The sequence below is a fragment of the Diuraphis noxia genome, unplaced genomic scaffold (assembly GCF_037042655.1).
Source record: "Diuraphis noxia isolate RWA-SAM2 unplaced genomic scaffold, SU_Dnox_SAM2 contig0002, whole genome shotgun sequence".
Lineage (NCBI taxonomy): Eukaryota > Metazoa > Arthropoda > Insecta > Hemiptera > Aphididae > Diuraphis > Diuraphis noxia.
The window spans coordinates 61,531,172-61,541,303 of record NW_028301712.1 but is presented as its reverse complement, the minus strand read 5'-3'; the positions used below and the strand labels follow the sequence as shown (position 1 = coordinate 61,541,303).

The 10,132-nt window shown below is 33.1% G+C and overlaps 1 protein-coding gene across 5 annotated transcripts in view; it reads right to left on the bottom strand.

Annotated features, from left to right (window-relative positions):
* Window positions 1-2,021: 2,021 nt before the first annotated feature.
* Window positions 2,022-10,132, bottom strand: part of LOC107164121 (kinesin-like protein CG14535) — a 181,940-nt gene continuing 173,829 nt past the window's right edge. For 3 of the 5 annotated variants that reach the window (XM_089220104.1, XM_089220105.1, XM_089220108.1), the window contains 12 exons: window positions 9,584-9,722; window positions 8,890-9,052; window positions 7,486-8,287; window positions 6,445-6,575; window positions 6,234-6,360; window positions 6,029-6,151; window positions 5,694-5,938; window positions 4,787-4,914; window positions 4,501-4,698; window positions 4,307-4,431; window positions 4,065-4,194; window positions 2,022-2,857 (listed from right to left, as the gene is read on the bottom strand). In XM_089220104.1, the coding sequence (XP_089076230.1) occupies window positions 2,776-2,857; window positions 4,065-4,194; window positions 4,307-4,431; window positions 4,501-4,698; window positions 4,787-4,914; window positions 5,694-5,938; window positions 6,029-6,151; window positions 6,234-6,360; window positions 6,445-6,575; window positions 7,486-8,287; window positions 8,890-9,052; window positions 9,584-9,722 (2,393 nt within the window). In that variant the 3' untranslated portion in view covers window positions 2,022-2,775. The remainder of the gene's footprint in view (window positions 2,858-4,064; window positions 4,195-4,306; window positions 4,432-4,500; window positions 4,699-4,786; window positions 4,915-5,693; window positions 5,939-6,028; window positions 6,152-6,233; window positions 6,361-6,444; window positions 6,576-7,485; window positions 8,288-8,889; window positions 9,053-9,583; window positions 9,723-10,132) is intronic. The other 2 variants (XM_089220107.1, XM_089220106.1) reach the window with 2 other exon arrangements.

Here is a 10,132-nt window from a genome sequence, read left to right as displayed (position 1 = left end):
AATGTGAATATATTTTAGATGAACTGGATGGATTATAATATATTTTACTGTTACCATATGGTAGTTATAGTTAAAGTTGATTTAGAATTTAATAACAAATGACACATTTTTGATTTAAAACTGAATACGATTATCGTCAGAGTAAGATATTTAAATTCTTGTTGCGTTATCGCAAATACAATAGAAATAGAAAAAAACAAACATGTTATAAGTTATTTATAGTCATAACTCTAGTTTTGGAAATTAAATGTATTGTCAGATGTCGGTAGCGATATTCGATATTTAAAGTTGTCAATAATACGATAAATATTATAGATAGTAGGTACCGGGAGTGTAATTAGAGCGGAATCAAGGAGGTAGATCCAGCTAAAAAAATTTTATTGCTAAAATATTGATTAAAGTATTGGCAAATTGGTACTGGATAAATTTAATATACTCTCATTGCAAAAAAAAAAAAAAAATACTTAAAAGTTTAAACAAATAATACTTAATCGCTTAAATATATCTATATAAGTAATCAAGGTATATTATTGGGTAAAGTTTAAATTTAAAAGATAGTGAAAAAACATATCAATCGACCATTTATTTTTTTATTAATATATTATTGATCAAAGCTTTAAATTAACAACGCAAATGATTATTTTTAAAGTAAGTATGTTTATTTAATACATTGATTTTTTCATAAGTCAATTCATTAACTGAGTGATTTTTATCATATTCCAAAGTATTTAGCTAGGTATAAAAATGTATTAATAATATTTTTTTGTCCTGTTTTGGATGTTTGTTTTCAAGTAATATGCATTTTACAGATTATAAAATACATTAGTTTGGAAATAACTAATAAACTACCTACCTATTTTTAATACCTAACAGATTATACAATTTTTTTCTAGACTAGGATTTTTTTACAGTTATTATTGCTAATAATCAGCTTAATACAGCAAAGTGACTTTTTAATATTATTTTAGTTACATATTTCTCAAGTACACATTTTTTACTTCCTACTGCAAATGTTCTACTTTTATATTGCACAATATTTATGTTAGGAACTAGGGACATTTTTCTGGGGGGGGGGGGGGATCTAGATTTGTATTAACAGCTACAATATAATAAAAATCGGTGGGTCTAAGCCTTCCCAAAGCCTCCCTAATTGTACTTATGGCTCCTATTGTATTTATAATATTATGTAATATTATGGAATATTTATTATTATTTCACCGGCCGACGCTGAGGCTACAAAAAACTCGTTTAAATTACCTTTGAGCGAGAAATTCAGTTACTTATAGATAGGTGTATTAAACAGTAAGGTACTTTACACATTTTCACCGAATTATTACTAAAAACACGTGGAGGAACCACCCAATATTTGTTTAAAACAAAACTCACGCAAATTACTTTTGCGTGTACGTGCACGCAAGTTTAAGTACACACACCGAATATATTATAATATTATACGAAACCGTGACAACTCGGTAGTATCAAAAATCTATACACGCTTGCTTATTGTGATTTAATTAAAATTGCATTCGTCCCCCACTCGCGTAAATACTAAATCATCAGTTAGCAACGCTAAAAACAGCGATCAACGGCAAACCGGTCCGACTTTTATGTACCAATATTATAATATTATAATATAACAATACAATAATTTATTATAATATTTTATAATTATATTATGTTGTAAATATTATACTATACGATTATACGAGTATATTATATTTACAACAAATACTGTGTTCAACAAACAAACGACAAAAACAATAATAATATGGCCCGTCGTCATTTTCTTTATTTGCAGTCAACGATGATCTTGAAGAGATTGCTGTTCGACAACCATCACGGCGATCGCGTGTTAGGATTTTGTCGTAAACATTATAATACCGTATTATATATTCGATTGCAATTTTATAATAGCTGTTTTATTGGATAGACGTATTGCCACCATTGTTGAACACTGGAGGTACATACAGCTTGGCTACAACTCGTCTCCAGGATACCCGAAGAAATGAAAACATGGACAATTATTTCGATGTAATTGTTTTAATTTTGATATATTATTATATGATTAGGTATATTGTACAACTATATTTTCTTTAGAAAAATAATAAATAAATTAAAAAAACAGTAACAAATGAGAAAAAAAATGATATGTACAAAATATTTTTTAAACAATAAGTAAGTATTATAGCCATCATCATATATAAATATTATAATACATCAATAATAATTATGTAGGAAAGAAAAAAGAAAAATCTAATGAGTCTAATTCAATATTATGTAATAATAATAAATAATTAGTAGAATATCTTACTCGATACGTGCGAGTTTTGGGTTTTTTTTTGAAAAAACATTTTTATCGGTTCTACTAAAAATCGTAACGAAACGTCGCGTGTTATGCGATACGAATCTAATGCACAACGTCTTCGGCGACGGTGGCGACAACACAGCAGCTTACGTGCTTATTAAAAATATAATATATTTATCATATAATAATATGTACATACACTATACGTATTTACTTTTTACGCGTCTAACATCCATAAAAAATCTAATAACGTGTAAAATGTAAAGATTATAATTTTAAACTCGCTCCGAGTACTAATATTATTAATATTACGCTCTGTTTATATAATATAATAATAATAATAATAATTTAATAATGACGTATAATATTATTATACTATACTTTGTAGAAACGAACAAAAATCTCTTTTTCTAACACATAATATTATATAATATCAAATTGATTTGACTGTACACGTGCCATCCCGTCTCCTAGCTATCACACTTGCTGTTTTGATGGGTGGCCGCAGTATTGCTGTTGCTAGTTTCGTTCAGATTTTTCGGTCTCGGGTTTCTAAAACATTACAAAAAATATCATATTAGTATATTACTAGCAGTATTCAACGCCACCTGTTATTGATAGGAATAGAGTAAACGAGACGAACGCGCTCGAATTATTTATGTATCGACACGACGTCTTCTGTATAGTTTTACGGCCGTATATATCACGAACACTAAATTTTAATGTAAATCTATATACATTTTTATAAATCGTATTTTAGGTTCTGACATTTTACAACGATGTGGTTTTTTTTCATCATTTTTTGTCTTTCGAAGCAGCAAAAATTATTTAATCATTAAAAAAATTATTTTGTAAGCTTTTTTATTATACATCTTATTCTCACCTCTCTACGAAGGTATTTTTTAATTTTTTTATTAAATTTATAAATTAGTAAAAAATATAGTAATATTATAATAACAAATTACTATACTAAGTACATATTATTATGAGATTTGTTTTTGCCAACAATTAGTTAACCATAACAACCATAACAAAATCTGACAGATTACTGTCTCCAATCAGAATCTTTTTCCGTATACTACGATTTGTGATTTATCATAGAAATTAAATTTAATACATCCATTACAGTTAACTAATCAATGAAAAGATACACTCGACACATATATAATACACAGTGGAGTTGGTTCCCCAATTTTTTCCGTTATTAGTTATCTGCGAACTTATTTCATACCATACAGTATTGAAGTACACGGTTTAATTAGCTTAGTAGATATATACATATAGTTACACTTTATAATAAATATCAAATTTTAAATATTTAAATTATTTTTTCCCGTATCTAATATGTAAATTTGTGATAATCGAACATATTTTTGTCCACGACAGAAATGACTACCTAGTTCTGATTATCTGAACGCATTTTATGTTTACATAAAAAATTTAAGTTAAATAATTTTAAAGAAATGTACATTGAAGGCATGTCTTATATTTTAGAGCACATTTTTATATTTATTATTTGAGCACTAATATCACTATAAATGTATTATTCGAAAAAAAGAAGAAAATACTTTTTTTTATAGGTTTAGGGTTCAAATGAATGAAAGGACTCCACCCATAATAATATTATGTAACTTAGTAAGACAATTTCAATAAAAATAAAAAAGGGCATACAACTTTTTATTGTATGGCTTCTACATATACATAAGCCTTATCGATATTATAAGTAAATAAGTATAGTACTGTAGTTGTCGTCGCTTACTGTTTGTCTGTAAACCACCGTTGGCTGAACAATTTGTTGCTTGTCAAGTTGAACTCTTTCAGCTGTTTGATGTCTTCGAACCTGGTCCTACCGCCGTTCCACACGTTATGGTCGGTTTTCAACCGGTGACCTAAATACATGTAAATGCATGTTAAACTGACTTTTTGTTTTTATCACGTTCGAGTCGAACGTGCACCGGGTAGGACGCGAATATAATAATATATTGATCGTTGGATTATTACCGTTGTTCCCTCCTGGGTCGTGAGACTTGCTGTTGTTGGTGTTCAACGAGTAATTGTGGTTCAACCTGCCCGAATACGGCGTGAACCCATTCAATACGGATTGCACTCGGGTTTTGCTGTCCAACCTATATAGGCAAAAAGAAAAATGTCAAAAATGTCAGATTCTCGTACGCCACGCATTTCGTGACACTCACCCGTCCCTGCTCAACGACAAGAGTTCCGATTGCAAAGGCGGTGGGTACGGTACTTCTTCGATGTCCCCTTCGTCGCTTCCTTGACTTTTCTTGTCCTTGGATTCCTCGGCACCGTTTCCCGGCTCCCGGCATGTTTCAGACTGCAAATTTGGATTCGATGCGCCGTCAGGATGTCTCAAGCTCGATATATTTTTACTACTGAAATCGAATAAATTATTGTACGTGTTATTATTAGGGTGTTTACTAAAAGGCCGTTTCAACAAAACGTTATTAATATGACACTCACACATGTTTGAATGAGTGAAAACGACTGAGCGTATGCAGTTCTCCGTAGTGCATCCACAAGTTGCTAGTCAAGTCGTCAGTGCTCGTCAAATTCATTCGACAATTATGACAAAATTGACTATTATCATTCTGAAATAGAATAAACGTCAATAAATCGTCAAAAAACCGTTCACCGTATATTCTGTGTACTGCAGTTATATTGTATGATGTGTGCATAAGGAGTGGTTCATTTTACAAAACATACTCAATATTTTAAAAAACTTTAACGTTATAAAAAATATTTCTATTATTTAACTGTTAAGTCGTTACAAAATAATATTTTTGAAAAAAAACTATATTCTTTTTTATTTTTGTTGTCATAAAATGTTTAAAAATGTTTCATTTTTGAATGAGAATATTTAATTTTATTTAATATTCTAAAGCAGACTATAATTTGGAGTATTTCGATGTATAAAAACTAAATTTTAGACTAGAAGACAGTAGTTTATTAGTTATAGCCTTATAGGTAACTTTTCAAAGTTTAGAAGAGTCGAGTAGTAGACTAACGTTTAGTGAGGTATTTATTAAGAACAGTATCTCTACACTTCACTCATCGAAACTTTGAATACATATAAACCACATCAAATACTCGTTAAAAATTTGATCGTTATGTATCGCGAAGTATCTACTCCAAAAAATATTCAACTTTGGAATAAGGAGTTTAAATGCGCGCATTTGCCATTAAAAATGTTAAGTTAAAAAAAAGAATTAGTTCTTTTAGAAAAATTTTGTTTTTTTTTGAAAAAAAAATAACTTAAGGTTGTATAAACAAAAATATGTTCAAAATCTCTTTTTTGAATTAATGAGAGCGTCTTACGTTAAATAATTTTTAACCCCATATACGATGTGTGAAAAATAGGTGTACTCACCAACAAGTAAGCGGGTTCACTGGCGATGCTGTTATTATCAAAGTCATTCGACTGATGGTTAAAATCATGATTCATGGACGTGTTTTCCGTGGTGCCGTTTTTGAAAACGTCCGATAGTGAGGCGGATTGCATACGCGTAGGTAACGTGGACGAGTGGTTGAAATTGTTAGGAACGTGTTTGGGGACGCCGACCTTGCCGTTGTACAGCTCGTGTAGTCGAGACAGTTGTTCGTATCGAAATTGATCTAATACGAGTACAGAGCATAAATTAGAAAAATTAAACACGCTTATGAAAAATCGATATTGTTTAGTTATATTTTGAATTTCGCGCGTACCTTTCGACGTTTTTTGTTCACTTTGCGGCGTCGACTGAAGTCTGTGATGGTTGAATTGCCTAAAAGAGTTGGCGCCTGGTCTCGAAAACACTCTATCAATATCGTTGGCGACTGAGAGTGAGTCTAAGAAAAAATAATTAATTGTTAGATTAATGAATAGAAATAAACAAACATGAGTAGGCGATGAAAAATTACAAGCGCATACCCGTGAATGTAGACACCACAGTCATATTTTCTTGACTCAGTATTCTCAACGGATGTTCTTCCTGATCGACTTCCGGTAAAGGATTTTCCAGTTCTCCCATACAGAATGCGATGTCCTCTTCAGTCACCTATCGCAAACAGACGAGTAATTAGAACAAAATAATACATATAGTAAAGTCAAATCACGCATGTTGTTTTGTGTTTCAAGGTACCTGTAAGCAACTGTCTTGAGTCGGGACGGGTTCGTCTAGTTCTTCGACTTCGACGATTTCTAATTCGATTTCTTCGTCTTCTTCGTTGTATTCGTCAGAATTTGATCCACGGAGTCGTTCAATAGACACTACTAAAAAATATGAAATTTTCGAATTAATATAAGGTACATATACACTATGTAGAAAAATGGTATAAATTGTTGAATTAAAAAAAAAAATTAACAACTAAATAAGTAAATAACGATGACAAAAAAATTATATAAAATATCGCTTGTAGTTTGAATTCACTAAATGAACTTCAAAATTCCTAATCAGCAACAACAATAGAATTGACTTCCTATGCGACTACAATGAACAGGATGTTAAATATTGTTTTCATTATTTAATGATTCGTCATCTATTATACAGGGTGCGATCAACCTTCCTTAAAGACGTTCAAGACGAAAATTTCAAAATTTCAATTCATAATCACAAAAACTGAATAAATAGTCAACAAATAACAAATATTTAGGATGCTAATAATATGAAATTTGATTGAAAAAAGTAACGAATAAATTATAAATTAATATAAGTGGAGTAACTAAATGGTTGCATAGGTGTGCATTGCACAGGGGCCCGGAGCCCGGGGCCTAGTAAAAAGAGGCCCTTGAATTTTGATACTTAGTTTAAAATATATTAACATTTTATACTTTGTTAATAATTTTAAACTATTTTATAATCAATAATAATTACAATAAAACCATAATATTTTATATTATGAAGAATTTTATCTATAAATATTATATTATTATTTGGTCATAGATATTACAATATTATTCCCGTATAGAGTATAAAAATAAATCGTCCATAAAACAGGTAGAAATATTGTCATTAGAATATATTATAATATCATTTATCGACTTATCGGCGACATCGCAAACATCTTGATTGATATTGATGATTAGACGTTTCGTAAAATAATATTGAACATGGTCTAGAATTTCATAGTTACGTCACTGTATAATATATAATATGATGTATGCACGATATATAATACGTTACCTCTGCTGACTTGGTGGTTATTTTCGATTATCGATCTGGTGGCCACGGTCATCTGATCTTTCTTGGGCTCATCGTCGCCGTTTTCTTCTTGACCACTGGCCCGTCCTCTGGGGCCCAGCTCGTCCGTCTTAAACGTCGTGTACTCTTTCGTCTCGGCCGCACGGTGCCTGTTCTGTTTGTCCGTCACCTGGTACACTTGGTGTTCGACCCATTTTTTTATCATGTTCTTCTTGTGGTAATCCATGAACCCGTAAACGTTGGCGTGCTGGCTACCGGTCCCGTGCATCGGGCCGTCTATCCATGTCTCGCCCGCCGTTTTCCCGTCGTCGTTTTTCGACATCAACAGCGCCCGGGCGCCGTGTGCGCGACTCTTGGATATCCGAGGCCCGTCGATCCACCTCTCCTCGGGACGTTCTTTCCGGGCCGACGAAGTCCGCGGATTTCGGACCGGCGATGACCGTGCACTGCACACGCCGTTGGGTTTGGCAGCCGCCTTGGCCGCGGGTGCCCTGGTCGCCGCGCTGATCGGCACCGATCGTTGTGGTGAAGAAGGCGTCGACTTGCTCTGTCCGGGTTCCCGAAGCAATTTATTCAGCGGGTGACAGCGGTTTTCCACCGCCGTCAGGCTGGGTATGTGGACGGGAGGGTGTTCGCCGTCAGTCTCCTCGCTGGGCCCGACGTAGATCACCGTGTCGGCAGACTGTTCGCTGCTGGAAGGTTCGACTTCGCTAGACCCAACGCCGTTTTGAACTTTTGGATCGGTGTCTCCGGAAGTCCCGCAGCCACTTGCCACGCCGACAAACTAAAAAAACCAAGACTTCCGACGTTAACTAAACAGTATACATATAAGGTAGCGCCGCAGCAGCAGTCCATGTTGAGCGACTCAGCATAATATTTGTGAAAAAAAATTAATCTTATTTTGTTCGCATTAAGAGGACGCCGCGCCCATATATGTGTTGTCTCCGTCTTACAAACGTACATTATATAGGGAACACTGTTTTGCGCGATACAACTTTATTTCTCTGTGTTTATAGAAGAATTGCCAAAGTACACAACGCATAAGGAAAAGAAAGTTATCTGTGTTAAACCGCTTCTTTCTAGGGGGGGGGGGACATAAATTCAATTAAAGTTATCAGTTTTAGAACAATTGTTTTTTTCATTTAATTGTTAAAAGTTATTGGTTAGTGCCAACAAAAAAATAAAAATTCTATAGCACAGGTGTAGTTCTTCCCTATGCGTATTGCTGTACTTCAATAATTCTTCCATAAATACAGAAAGAATAAAGTTGTCCCGCTCAAAACAGTGTTTGCTATGTTGTACGTTTGTTAGACGGAGACAACACAAACGGGTGTGGGGTCCTCGTAATATTGTCATTAAATAATATTAAATTATGTGTAAAGGTACCTTAAACCGCCGTCTGCGCATCCGATGTATCCGGGAAGCTAGTTGTACGGCGGACAAAGTTTCCGTGTATTGTTGAGCAGCGGGCGATACGTGAGCGACCATTGCTGCGTGGCACGTCAACGAGTTCAAACACTCTTTCAAGAGTTGAGTGAGTTTTTGTTCTCTATATAAACACGAAACGAAACAAAAATAAATATTTCATTCGTTAACCGTATACCGGTAGCTAGCTTATATTCCGGCTGGGTTTATGCACAATAAAAACGTCTCGACCCTTTAAAGTTTAAGGTAAGGCCCTGTGTTTCTGATTTAGAACGAATACACATAAAAGCCCGTATATATGAAATAAACGCACTATATGAGGGTTTATCCAGAGGGGAAATCTTGCCTTGGATTTCACTCTAATAGCCTAATATCTTAGCGAAACTTTCGTCACCCCGCCGACCTTATAATATGAAACCACCACGTGACGTACGCCTTTTATTATTATCGAACTGCCGTCCACCCTCGGAGGCAATATCTCACTTATATTAGGATTTTGGGATATAATATATTATATCTTCGGGGACGATGTTTTGTTATTATATTTTTGTCTCCCACGTATTATATACAGGCTAAGCCTCCAGCCAGAAAGTTATGATTTTAAATTTAACAGAATAGACGCCTGAAAGTACATGATTTTCGGTTTATCACAAACCTGTGTGGTAGATGCTTTTGACCGTTAAATATGGCCAGCAATACGTTTCCCAAACCAGAAAGTGTCAATCCACCGGAAGACTTGCTTCTTTCACAACTGCCTAAATCCAAAAGATGCAACCGACTTCGACCTCCAGCAACTATAAATTAATAAACGTAATTTTAAATAATAATTTAAATTTTAAATAGCTGTTTTAAAAAAAAAAATAGAACACAAACTACAAAATGTATTATAAATATTATATTTAGTCATACCTTTAATATAAAATTTAGTTGTATGTAATTATGTATATTGTTTTACTATGCATAGTTTTATTCCTCCCAAAATCAAAAGAAAAAAGAAATTAGATTTTTTATACAATGTAGGTACTTATACATAAAAGTATCATCGCAATTTTTAATGAAATAACTTTTTTAAGAACTTGACCAAAGCAAAAATATATTATACAAAACAGATTTAATATTATGCTATTTAGTTTAAAAATACTTTTCATGAAAAAGTTGGTAAATATTTTTGCCGTATATAAAAGTATGTAGTAAATTATTTTTT